At 39.7% G+C, this 13,840-nt stretch overlaps 1 protein-coding gene across 1 annotated transcript; it reads right to left on the reverse strand.

The window, feature by feature from the left end:
• Positions 1 to 1,665: 1,665 nt before the first annotated feature.
• LOC144585770 (uncharacterized) lies at positions 1,666 to 12,700 on the reverse strand. The gene is made up of 7 exons (XM_078382929.1): positions 12,604 to 12,700; positions 10,420 to 10,499; positions 9,309 to 9,401; positions 7,894 to 8,046; positions 5,129 to 5,254; positions 3,583 to 4,829; positions 1,666 to 3,162 (listed from the first exon to the last, which is right to left on the reverse strand). Exons 2-6 carry the CDS (start codon positions 10,497 to 10,499, stop codon positions 4,742 to 4,744), a joined length of 540 nt encoding a protein of 179 aa, XP_078239055.1. The 5' UTR covers positions 12,604 to 12,700; the 3' UTR covers positions 1,666 to 3,162; positions 3,583 to 4,741.
• Between the last annotated feature and the right edge of the window lie 1,140 nt (positions 12,701 to 13,840).

The following is a 13,840-nucleotide window of genomic DNA, read 5'->3' on the forward strand; positions in this document are numbered from 1 at the left end:
ACAATGGTTCAGCCTACTACTACCTAGGCAGCACTGTATTTTCAGCTTATGACCATAACCTGCTAAGGAATGGTTCCCACTAGGACTTCAGTTAAGAGAGCAGAGTTATTTGCATAAAACTCCCCAAGGCAACAATGGCATCTTCACTCTGCAGCGATCAATATGCTAGCAATGCTAAGACCAGCCTTCCATTCTGCCAACTTGTACAGTGGTGCCCCGCTTGATGCCGATAATCCGTTCCAGCAAAATCGCTGTAGAACGAAATGTCGTCAAGCGAAAGTAAAAAGCCCATTGAAATGCATTAAAAACCGGTTAATGCGTTCCAATGGGCGAAATACCTCACTGTTCAGCGAAGATCCTCCATAGGGCGGCTGTTTTCCGGTGCCTGTAATGCAAGCAATCCGTCCTGAACACAGCGGGGAGCCATTTTGAAAACCCGACAATCAGCTGTTTTTGATCATCGTAAAGCGAAAAATCGGTTCTCAAAGCAGGGAACCAATCGTCGTCAAACGAAAAAACCCATTGAAACATCGTTTTGCTATTGCAATAGCGATCACAAAAAACTAATCGTACAGCAGATTTGTCGTACAATGAGGTAATCATCAAGCGAGGCATCACTGTACTACAAAATTACTGTACCAAATTTATTCAGACATTAGGAGCACTAATTGTGGTGTACTCATTTTAAAGTTCTCAGCTTACGATTTAGAGCAGGCTTGTCCAACCTGCGGCCCAAGGGCCGCATGCGGCCCAGGTCAGCTCGTAATGCGGCCCAGTGCAATTTTTTATTTTTAAAGAAATTCCAAAGTTTCAAGTTACACTGCCGGTGCTTGCGGCCGGAATGTGGCCAGGGCAGGTCACAACAATAGAGGAGATGAGAGGGAAGGAAGGAAGGAGTGGGAGGGGAGGGGAGAGGGGGGCTGCGTGACTGCATTGCGCCGTCCCCGTCAATAGGTGGACCCCCTCCTGGCCCCATAAAGCCGCCGGAGTCAAAGCTGGCAGCCTCTGCTGTCTGAGATCGCAGCTGCCGGTAAGCGCGCTTGGAGCGGGGTTGCGGAGGACGGCTAGGGCTGCCCTCCCATGCAGCCCAAACCAAATGTATGTGCGGCCCAAACCAAATTTTCATCTTCTAATGTGGCCCAGGGAAGGTGAAAGGTTGGGCACCCCTGATTTAGAGCATATAAAATAACTTCAAAAAAGGAGAGAACCTTGAATTTATCTTCCTGAAAAGCTGGTACTGTATATCTGCACCTTATGAAACAAAGTATCTCAGAAATGCAACTGCAGCCAAACAGCAGCAGGCACTGTTCTACTGGCTGATCAGGATTTCATTAAAGTGCCTGTCAAACTGTAATGAATGTTTCCAATAAAATGCCAAAAAAAAAAAAAAAAAAAAAAAAAAAAAAAAAAAAAAGCAATTCCATGCTCACAGCTCTGAAAAGAGTGGTGATGGTGAATAAAGGGAACTGAATATAGGATGTGCTACGTTAACTATACATATGAAACCATCCTTCAAAGCAATTTGCTTGCACATAATTTAGTAATTGCTGCAGCCTTAACTCTAGAAAGGCTAATTAATACAGATTGCATGCAGTCATTTATATGTTGTACACAGCTTTCAAATTGACTGTTCACCATAACAATTAAAAAACAAGTATAAACATGTTGGTCAGTTTGCTGCTTTATTTAAATGTCTTACAGTAACTTCTCCAAGCTTAATAATATTAAAACAAACTGTGTGTAAATTTATTATGAACAGAGCTTATGTTTGTATCCTCTTAAATTTGGGTTGGTTTTCTCAACAGCAGGCGAAATTCAGTATTACCCTCCTGTTATCAGATGCACAGCAGGCCTGTTATTGTTGCAATGGGCTAGCAGTATTCTGACCCAACAATCTTGTACAAGGTAGTATATGACTATGAGACACTACCATTTTCCTTGTTGCACTTTCAAAATTAATGGGAACAGCAAGATAAGGTAAGTCTAAGGGGGGGAAATCATGATGTCCTTAATTGGGAATGGCCATAGTTCAAATACATGTGCATGCTGAAAGACAATTTCAAAGGTATCTCAGGAAACAGGCTTAGGGAAGAACCTTCTCCCACAGACCTTAGAAAACTGCCACCGATAATTAATACTGGGCTAGAAATATTAATATTGTGACTCAGTATAAAGGCATCTCTTCCACAACAATAACTGTGCCACCACATAACAGCCATTCTTGAATGACATGGTACTGGGGCATGGGAAACCAACAGACAAACCAGGCACTAACATTCTTGAGGGTTATTAGGTCTTGTCTAATATATCTTGTCAGTATATCTTGATTTTTATGTCTGTCATTTGTTTAGTTTAAGTTGCTGGCAAACGTCAGTTTATTTGTATTTCAGTCAACAAGATTATTTTTTTGCTATACAGTATTATTATTCACTTATCTACCGATGCAGTGCCTCTTTAGAATTGTTTCAGTGTTTTTGAAGAGTCATTGTTATAGTTTAATCTCTTGTGAACTATGTGGAAAAAGCATGATATATATACATAGATGACTAAAGCAGAATGGAGAAATCCGTAGAATTTGGCAGGTCCGTCTTGTACAAGGGGTAATGCTTTCCTTCCTACAAAGGGCACTGCTGGATTCAAACCAGACTGTTATGAGCTATATAAATAACGAGATGTTGACCCCAATGCATGCAATATGAAAACGACTCTTTGCAGAGTTTTGTGTTGTCACTTGGCATGCATTTCACCAGCAGACCAAGTCCAATTTACACATTCTTCCATGAAGTGATATTTTTGGCCAACCTTTTGACAGAGATCTGTGTAAAGCCCAGTCTTATGAATTTATAGACGCGTGTATTTTTAACCTAAAACCACTGTGCTTGGCAGCCCAACTTCTAGAACTGAACCTATTTAATGTAATCAGATGAATGCTTTTCTCACCCTAGGCAAAGGTAAATACGTTTAATGTGTATATGTGTGTGTGTGCAAGAACTCTGAACATGAATAGAAGTCAAATGAATATATATACTTTGCTTAAGGAAAAAGAAAGGGAGTGGAAAAAATTTTGTAAATACTCTCTCACCTCAAATAAGGCCTTGATGAAAGCTCTCCCAAAGGTCTGCATGTCATCTCCCACTGGCCTCAAAGGGTGACTATGTTACCCTTCAGAAGATAACAATAGCATCATTCTTTTACCATTGGGTACCATTAGATGAATGAAGTATTAACCAGTTTAGATATTTGTATAAAAAGCAGTAAATGCTACAATTTAAGCTAGCAGAAAAGCAAACCACTGATTTGGAAAAAAGAATTTAACTATAGAGGATTAGTGTGGAATAATCCATTCCACTATCGTTTTAAACACAGTAGAAACTGCTCACTTCTCAAAAATAATGTATGAATGTTAAATATTCATTTTCTGTATAAACTGAAGATGCCAAGGTTCCAAACAAATACAAGAAAAAAAAGTCTGTTTTTTTTTTTTTTTTTTTACCAAGGCTGAACTGAATGCATTTTGGTCAGCTTTCAATTAACTGGAAGCCAGATGCAGGAGCTGAACATATATATCTATACATGCTTTACCTCAATTTATTGCTTGTCTTCATTTTATTTTATTTTGCTTGCAGACTTTGGACCCAGTATAGGGACTACTCTTGTTAAAAAGTCCCAACTGCACCAGACTGGTAAAAAAAGGTTTTAATTCAGCCCTCAGCACAAAATAAAACAAAAGGTATTAAAATTAAATTAACTTACAGACTGTGATCTTCCTTGACATTAAACAGCGCTCTCAAAATTTTACATTTTATGTCATTTCCACAAGCAATGTAATATTTTCACTGTACATTTTTCCAGTGCACAAGAAGAAAATGAAATCTAAAGTCACTATGTAATGTACAACAATCTATAATTTAAAACCGTATGTACACTGCAAATTTTACATACCCCGTCATTTTATTTTGTAAATAACATCACCAGCTGTAATTATACAATTGGTCAAATGTTCAGCTACATATTTTGTACTTATTACATTAATGTATATAACTAAAAATGTAAACACCAAGGTCAAGCTGTGTAATGAAGAATCATTAAATATTGAAACAATGTCCATTAACTTGTTCATTTGTAAATTTTCTTTCTCATCTTAAATTAACATTCAGTGCTTGTTTATGCCATTATCTTTTAAGTCATCGTACAGAACAGATTTCTGTTTATTTATAATAAGCCGCTTAATATACTGAAACCTTAAAGCGGTTAGTTAGCCATCCCTCTAAATATGGAGCATGTTACTCCATTTACTGTTATCAAATGTAACTGCATTTGAAACAACAGTTCACAAGATTCAAAGAATACACATATTCTGAAAACAAATTGAGTTCTAAGCTTTTAAAAGCTGCACACAATTTAAATAAATATTGTCTGAATATTAAATTAAAAGCTTGACCGTTGTTAAGAGATTATTTTAAACTTGAGTGTGCAGGCATCAATGTCCCCTTACTCCAGACTTGGAAAAGGATATGCTTGAAAGTGTCGAAGGAGTCACAGGTCTTTAAGGTATGTTTAAAAATATATGGCTTTTAACAACTTGGTGCATAAGGGCTGCTGGAAAAATATGGATGTCAGAGTTCTATTAGTTTCCTTTGCCATCTTTAATGCTTTACAGGCAGTTCTTAGTCCAGCCATTGCAAATGGTCTTAAGGTAAGAAGCAAGCATCCCTGTTCCTGAATTAAAGAATAAGCCTCTTTAATAGTATCTGCCACCTGGTGGCCCAGGCCACTTCTGGCCCCGCCCAGGTGGCGGAGGGGCTGGTGCACGGGGTCCATTGGGAAAGCTGTATAAAAGGATAAGATCAGAATTGTTTTTCTCCTTCCTTCTGAACAAAATTAGTTTTCAAATGATACACTTATAAAATACCATACTACTAATCCTAGGATGTGTCTACCATGCATATTCAAAAGGCTTCCCCGATTATACAACCTTACACTAGTAATAAAATCTAGTTTTTGTTTTCCATTTTAAAGCCTACATTGCTGTCATTTATTTTAATCTTTCTTAAGTGTTAAAGAATTCTATAATAATATGTAATAAGTAAAATTCATTTAAGAAAGGAAAGTGAATGAATCTCCTTACCCTCCTGGAGGTGGAAATCGGCCTCGCGGCCATGGCAGCATTCCTCTGGCTTGGGGAAGAGGCGGCCTGCCTCTGAAGCCCATTAATTCTGGAGGTGGGGGAGGAGGAGGGGGAGGAATTCCATATCTGCATAAAAAGGTGCATTGATCATCATACTGTGTAAGATGAAGTATATCACTTATCAGAGCTCAGAAAAGTAACTACAGTTCCCAGAATCCCTCAGCTAGCAAAGCCATCTAATATTGCTTCTCTGCTACAGGGAGATGTTTTCTGCATTTCAAACTGGGTGTGGAAGTACCACTGTCCTATGGAAATTTTTAAAACCATTTGAGAACTGAAACTCAATAGCAGTGGAAAAAAACCTCTTGAGATTCTGTTAACTGAAAACAGGAATTTACCCAGTTTTATTGTAGGAATAGAATAGCATGCATTTTGTGGGTGAGTGCGCACACATGTGAGATCTGGGGGAAGTTACAATGTTTTACAAATTGGAAAACACAGCATCCCACACAGAGATATCGGAAAAAAATGTTTTAATGATTGCCCCCTACCAAAAAAAAACAAAACAAAACACAAAGCACTCAGTTGGAGGTCTTCAGTGATACTCCTTTTGTTCAGGTTAGTGTCCTATCACTATTAGAACACACACAGAATTGGGAGAAATAAATACAGTGGTGCCTCGCATAACGATTTTAATTGGTTCAAAAAAAACGTTATGTGAAACATCGTTATGCGAAACACCATTTTCCATAGGAATGCATTGGAAACCGGTTAATCCGTTCCAATAGGCACGGATTGCCGTCCTTAAGCGAAAAAACCCATAGGAAACATCGTTAAACGATACAATGTTTCCTCCATTGGAATGTATTGAAGCTGACTCAATACATTTCAATGGCTTTGCGAAGTCAATTTTTGCAAATTTAAGTGTGTCATAAAAGGGTCAAAAATGGTTTTAAATGCTTGGATTAGCTTCTGCACCCTCTAAAACGGATGCAAAAGTTAATTTGGCTTTGATCTGACTTTTCGTTAATTAATGGTGAATTTTTTTCCCCCAACTTTTGACAGCTGTCAAAATCTGACAGCTCCATTATTTCCTATGGGGGAAGAAAAAATTCACAAAAAATTAATGAAGATGCAGCAACTGTTCTAAATGCTTGGATTCGTTAGAGGACCCCCTAAGTCGTGTGCAAACCTGATTTGGCTTTGATCTGAACTTTCGTTAATTTATGCCGAATTGTTTTCTCCCCCATAGGAAAGCATGGAGCTGTCAGATTTTGACAGGTCCATTGGTTCCTATGGGCCGAAAAAAAAAATTAACCATAAATTAACGAAAAGTCAGATCGAAGCCAAATCAGGTTTGCACATGACTTAGGGGGTCCTCTAACGAATCCAAGCATTTAGAACCGTTTTTGACCCTTCTAAGACACTTTTTTAATTGAAAAAAGAAACATCGTTAAGTGAAGCAGGGGACCTAAAATCGCATTCGTTATGCGAAGCATGGTCCCAAACTTCGCTAAGCGAAAATCGCCCATAGGAAACATCGTTATACGGTGCATATTATTTTCTAAAAAAACACATCGTTATGCGAATTCATCGCTAAATGAGGCAATCGTTAAGCGAGGCACCACTGTATTTCATTTCCACTTTCACGTAACTATATTTTGCTGTGTCCTCTGAACCATAAAACTATGGTTACCCACTCCTGGCTATGTGACGTGAAGGAAACATAAGAGCTCAAGACTTGCTAAGACTTTGTCAGAACAGGGCAGTCTCTGAGGTGTTGCTACACTGCAGCTACTAAAATTCCTGACCAAAACCTATGCTGGTGAAGCCGATGTAAATTTTAGTTCAACATAATCTGGTGAGTTTTTTGCCCATTCCTGAGCTAAACTGTGACTTTGGCACAGCTCTCCCCAATTTGGTGTCCTTTCCACCTGGTTCAATCTCCACCAGCAGTGGTCAACTCCACTAATGGTGAGGAATTCTGCAAATTATAGTTCAGAAGCATATGAAAGGCAAAAGGTTGGGAAAAGCTAGTTTAACCTGATGTGCAAATATGACCCCCTGGGTCATGGTTCTTGAATGTCATTATCTGTTCAAGATTTACCTTAGACAAAATTTACTACTCCCAAATTTTCCTATATGGCACTCTTGTCTCTGAACCTCAACTGGACAAGGCTGTTTGCGTAATTTACCATCCAAAAATACAAACTGCAGGGCTGCCTCCTCAGTGGAAAATCCCCAGAAAAAGGATTGTGCCTCCCTAACTCTCCATAACTTTTGTGACACTTTCACAAAACCACTTCTGCAAATTTTGGCAAACAAAACAACAATATTTGTCCTTGGTCATTTATTTATTTTTCGAATGGCAAGTTTGGGACACAGCATTTGTCCAATTAGACAAATGTTTTCCAAAAATAATTATCTTTCAAAATGACAATAATACATATTTCTGAAAAACAGAAGCACAATTACATCCATGTGGTTTATATACTCGAATCACCTTTTCAACATCAATTCCTATCTGGCCCTATTAATTCCACAGAAATCATTATGTAATTCTTTAATTTTATCAATACCCTGTCTTGCTCCTCCCAAAAAGGGACTTAAGATAGTTTGAGTCCAAAGTCTGCAATTAATACTATAACAATATTAAAGATTTAAGAAAACAACAACCTTGCAGAAAATAGGTTCTGTTCTGACTCAAACTATATAGTTGCTATTTTAAGATATACTGTACCTGCATTGGCATTCTCAATACTAACCGTGGAGGAGGAGGAGGGAGAGGGGGAGGCGGCGGCAGAAAAGGCATTCTTGCCATTCCTCTCATGGGTGGAATATGTGGGAAAAGTGGTCCTCCATGAGCTCCTCTTCCGCCTCTTGCATCTGGATACGGGCGCATTCTTCCCATTCCACGTCTACAAAAACCCATATCTTAAGACCTAATGTGCACTATAAAGATCTCCGCAGATTCTAACAGAGAGGTGTTATGATTAAAACCTACTTTGTGACAAGTTACATCAGGAATTAAGTTACAGTACCAGATATCCACAAAAATTACCAAAGCTATTAAAGATTCAAAAGGAGGATTTTTACTTGTGCATTTATTCAATGGCATTCAAAATATGAAAATGAAAATAAATAAAAAGTAGTTACTATAGCCAAGGCAAAATATTTTCAAAAAACATTAACCCAAACAATACTGTAGGTATCTGTTCTAAGAATCTTTCACTCTTTCAACATTTCATTTCTAATGTAATTATTATCCTCTCATTCTAATTTTAGGATAACTTTTCTCAACATTCTTGCACTGCAAAAAGCCAACAGCTTCAAATGAGGAAATACTACCATGTCCTTTACTGGCCATAATTCTGTTGGAAAAAGCTTTTGGATCCCTTGGGATGAAGGGGGAAGGGTGCTTTAATGTCAGAAAATCATCACTGGGTGTTCTACCATGAGGTTCAAAACCAGCATTTTTCAGACATTAAAGGCTTTCCCCTTGCTGTCCCAAGGACCCCAAAGGCTTCCCCAGATTGAAAATGAGCCTTAGGGAGCCTCAGAAACTGAGTAGGAAGGGGGACAGGAAACCTTTAAATATAAAAGACTATGGCTGATGACATCACCAGCCTCATGGACACAAAAGTGCAACAGAATTCCAACCAATATTTGAACAACATTGTAATACAGTCCAGAACACTTTGAAAAAAGTTTTTTAAAAAGTTCTCTGAAGTTGTGTTTAATAACCTAGCGATTTCTCACAGATTTAAAAACCCTATAGCTCAAGAGGTGGTGAATGCTCTGACACTGCAGGCATTCAGGAAAAATTTAGACAACCACCTGACATATATCCTTTGATTTGTATTCCTGCATTGATCAGGAATTTGGACTCGATGGCCTTATAGGCCCCTTCCAATTTCATTATTCTATGATTCTATTGCACAAAGAACTATTCTATTCTTTTCAGAAAAGGAAACACACCCATATGTACAGATCTTTGAGCATACAAATTAGGAAAAATATGTATTGAACTGCACTTATATGTATTAGAGCTTCACCAGTTTAGAAATTTCCTTCCTAAAATCAATGTTCATGACATTTAGAATACTTAATTTCGTTATGGACAGAAGGGTCAACTGAGGTCTCAGTGAAGCAGACAATAAAGACTTGTTTAGCTAGTTACCTTATAGGCCCAAAGCCATTCAGTGCTCTGCCTCGTGTTTTCCCTCTAGTATATCCTCTGCCACCTCGACCTCTTCCCCGGCCCCTTGGTCCCCTGTAGGAAAGGAAAGGGAACATACGAAATGCAGTCATTTTTATTCCAATGCACAGTTACTATATTCCCCTCCTTTGATAATCAGCTCACTACAATGTTTGTCACATGACTTCAGGAACTTAGGCACCCCTGCCTTACAGAGTTGTACTTGGGATGCCCAAGTTCAGTCCAGCTTTGGGATGCTCAAACTTCATGCACTGGAGAGAATCTGTAAACAAGTCTCTGTTTTGGAAAAGGTCTATGATCAACTTTTCAGTTCTTATTCAAAGCCAAACTATACTTGCTGCACAAGACCCATGCTCAACTCTCCCGATGTAATCTCCTTCACTTCAAAACACTCAGCTAATGTGACTGAGAAAATGGCACTGGGAGAAGAGGAACTTGATTTCGCCACACTAGAGGCAAGCACAAACCTTGGATCTGAGGTTTGCATCAGTTTGTACATGCGGCACCAAAGATACCGCACATTCCCTTCCCCTGCCTCCAGGTGAATGACCATCAGTCAGAATGCACTACTCTCTCCACCTTTCTGTCTGTTCAACCAGTCCCTGGGAGGAGCACAGGGCTACCTGTCCTTCCTCCTTATCTGAGTGGCCGATCAGCCAAGGAAGCAGGACAGGGAAGCCTATGCTCCTGCCAGAGACTGGTCCAACAGCCGAAGAGGAGGAAGAGAGAACCATGTGCCAACTGGTGAATGGGCGATCCAGCTGGGCAGGCTGGGGATGGTGCCACGTGTACAAACATCCAAACAGGTTTGTGCCCATCTATACTCCACACACATAATGAACTTCTTATACAGTACTTATTTCTCCCTTCGCAAAGCTGCAATCAGTTCTAGTAATCAAAAACCACAAGCGCCTATATTGTATCTCCGAGACATCCTTCTCCCAAAAGAACCAAGTATCTCACAGAGCCATTACAAAAACAGTTAAGATACCACTAAGAAAATAATTACTGTACAACATAATTCTTAGCATCCTATATTAACAACAGCAGCAACTTAGTAATTGTGACTCACTTTTTTTTAGGTTCAGTTTTTTCTATATTTTCAGGAACAAATTCATTCTGGTCCATTACGACTTCAGCTGCTTGTTCCATCTACAACAAATTAAAAACAAAACAAATCAAAACAGCAAGTTTGAGCCCACAAAATTATGAACCAATTCCTCTCAAATCTTAATTCTGGTGGTTCCTTAATAGAATGTGTATGCTCTGTTCACATTGGGTATAATATGTTTTATCAATTGCTTTGCACTAATAGGGTGGTATATAAATCAAATTAATTAATTAAAGCTAAACCAGGGCTACCAGTGAACATGGACATGCAAGGATAATCCTACCCCCCTCACACAATAGGACTGAATCAAGGAACAGCATTTCTCTATCAGGAGTGGGGAAAGCACAACTAGTCCCTTCAGTATTAATCATTCCTTCAATGTATTTATTTATGATTTATTCACAAATCACACATATGGCAATACAGATTAATATATATAATAAGTCAGGAAGGTGGGTAGTATGTTAACTAATGTTCAAGCAACAAAATCAGCAGGTTGATACGGAGCCCTGAATTTTACAAAAGACAATAGCTTTTTGTTAAAGAAATATACAATTGGAACAGATTTATTTTCTTGTGTCTCATACGCTTTGTTATTACACATTTACTTACCTTTTTCTGATAAAGTCCTTTTAGTTATAAAAATATTCCTATATCAAATTTCAAAAATGCTAACATAGTTTGCAATACTGCATTGTCATAAAATCAAAATGAAACAACAGAACAATGATAAAATTATAATAGGTGTTTTAACAGATGTTAACAAGAGATGGGGATTTTTGTATACAAATACCCCCACACAGCTGGACGTAATGAAGGTCCAGCCCCCTGGGGCCAGACCATCCACTCACGTGTCTGCTGCCAGCTCTCCTCTGGCGCTCCCGGTTGGCTCTGCTTTCAATGACTCTGGAGCTCCTGGTCGGCTAGTCACTCCTGGCAGGAGGAGGGATGACAAGTCTCCCTGCAAGGCTGACGAATGGAAAACCAATTGGGAGCTCTGGAGCAATTGTTCTTGCATGGCAGGGGGTTGGACTGGATGGCCTCGGTGGTCTCTTCTAACTCTATGACTCTATGGAAGGGAGAGCGGAGCCACTGGTGCTGGTGGACACATGAGTGGACAGTCCAGCCCCGGGGGGGGGGACCCTTGTTACGTCTCTAATGTTAACAGACTTTTTTTTCTCAGTTAGCTATTAAATACAAGCAAGGTTCCACATAGGGCTCCTCCTCCTCCTCTGCGCACCCACAGCAATCATTTTCAGCCCCACTGGTTCAGGTCATGGCAAACCCCCACGTAGGTGGCATCGTTGTGCATGCACAGGAGGCAGAGCCCTGCCTAGCAGGGCTGAACATTAGAGGGAACATGGAATGCAAGCTTACAAAATTCTAACATAATTAGTGAGGTGCAGGGAGGAAAAAGTAGTGCAAGAGGAAAACTTTAAAACACACACAAAGCTAATGCAGAAAATATTTAGTAGGAAAAAGAAACATGGAGATTCCCAGCATCTTTCAATCCTGAATAAGAAAAATAAAAATAAAAGAGCTCCCCCCCAAAACAAAACACATTTAGAATCAAGAAGCTTCAAATCTTATGTAGTGTCTGGTACTACATTCTCTGTAACAGTTGGCCATGTAGCCTAAACTTTAAAACATCCAATGAAGGGAAGGAAGTCTGCTACCTTCCAAGGCAACATGTTTCACTATCAGAAAAAAAAACTCTTCCTTATGTTTAACCTAAACCCTTTCCCTTGTAAGTTGAACTTCCTGGTGCAGGTCCTATCCTCTGCAGAACAAGAAGAGAAATTGGCACCACCATTTATGCAACAACCATTAAAGTACTGTATTTGAAGATGTCAAACACATAACTCTCTCAGTCACCTCTTCTTCAGGTAAAGCTTACTTAACATCTTCCGCCTTTCCTCCCAGGAAGTTGTTGTTGTTTAGTCATTACATTGTGTCCGACTCTTCGTGACCCCATGAACCAGAGCATGCCAGGCCCTCTTGTCTTCCACTGCCTCCCGGACTTTGGTCAAATTCATGTTGGTAGCTTCAATGACACTGTCCAACCATCTCATCCTCTATCATCCCCTTTTCCTCTTGCCTTCACACTTTCCCAACATCAGAGTCTTTTCCAGGGAGTCTTCTCACCAGATGGCCAAAGTGTTGGAGCCTCAGCTTCAGGATCTGTCCTTCCAGTGAGCACTCAGCGTTGATTTCCTTCAGAACTAATAGGTTTGATCTCCTTGCAGTCTCCTTAATTCTATTAAGGAACCACCAGAAGACTCTCCTCTAGCACCACAATTCAAGGATTATCCTTGCATGTCCATGTTCACTGGTAGCCCTGGTTTAGCTTTAATTAATTAATTTGATTTATGTACCATCCTATTAGTGCAAAGCAATTGATAAAACATATAATACTCAATGTGAACAGAGCATACACATTCTATTAAGGAACCACTCTAAAGACTCTCCTCTAGCACCACAATTCAAAGGCATCAATTCTTCCCAGGAAGTAATCAATGTCAATCTGACCTGACTTCTTTTTGAGAAACTCCTGCTGGCTCTCAGTAATCATAGCATTATTTTCCGAGTACTTTCAGAACAACTGCCTGTGCTAAAACCTCTCCGGGATCTTGGCAACAGGGTGGATAAAAATCAATGTTTTTTTAAAAATCAAATTTAATTTTAAAAATTGAAAATCAAATCAACCCTGATTGGGAGTATCTTAGGCCCCCCTTTTTTCTCTCCCTGTTTGAAGAAGGAGGCTACTTCTGCCTGCTTCCAGCCACACAGGAAAGACACCTGCAAATTCCTTTAGTTTCCCTTTAACACGGTTTACCAAGGCTTGGAGACCTGAGTGTATTTGAAACAGATACTGTACCTAGTTGTTCCCGGCCATCTCCTTATCTACCCCTAGACTTCATTATTTATTCTGTTTTCGCCAGGCTAAGCAAAGTCAAAAGGTCTCAGGCAGCAACTTCCCCTTAAAGATTTTTTTGCAGTGAACGTAAAAATGGAAGAACCCGTGGGAAAACGGGGGAAAGTTACCCAGACGTTATCGGGATCTTTGTGAAACCCCGTGGATAAGGCAAGGCACTTTTATACCATAAAACCCTCACTTATAAGCACCTCTGGCGACACTCAAACGCAGCAGCACCTATCTAGATACCTGTCCCTGGGATGAAATATTAGGGAAAAGCGATTTATTGCCTTCGTGCATTTGAATGACAGACGCTTCTAGCCGGCCCCAAGGCGGGAAACAGGGCAAGGGTACCTCAGACCCTTTCGTCTGGTCCAGAGAGGCCATTCCTTACATGTTTTAGCCACTGCCGGAGAAGAAGAGTAGGAATTGGCCCTGCCTCTGGTGAGGGAAGAGGACTTACCG

This window comes from Pogona vitticeps, chromosome 1, assembly GCF_051106095.1.
Source record: "Pogona vitticeps strain Pit_001003342236 chromosome 1, PviZW2.1, whole genome shotgun sequence".
Lineage (NCBI taxonomy): Eukaryota > Metazoa > Chordata > Lepidosauria > Squamata > Agamidae > Pogona > Pogona vitticeps.

Excerpts from the sequence above, each read along its gene's own strand:
- LOC144585770 (XM_078382929.1), bottom strand. The coding sequence starts at position 10,499 with ATGGAACAAGCAGCTGAAGTCGTAATGGACCAGAATGAATTTGTTCCT. Across the intron at positions 8,047-9,308 it reads AATGGCTTTGGGCCTATAAG|ACGTGGAATGGGAAGAATGC; the intron begins GTAACTAGCTAA and ends GGGTTTTTGTAG. Across the intron at positions 5,255-7,893 it reads CTCCCTCCTCCTCCTCCACG|ATATGGAATTCCTCCCCCTC; the intron begins GTTAGTATTGAG and ends CTTTTTATGCAG.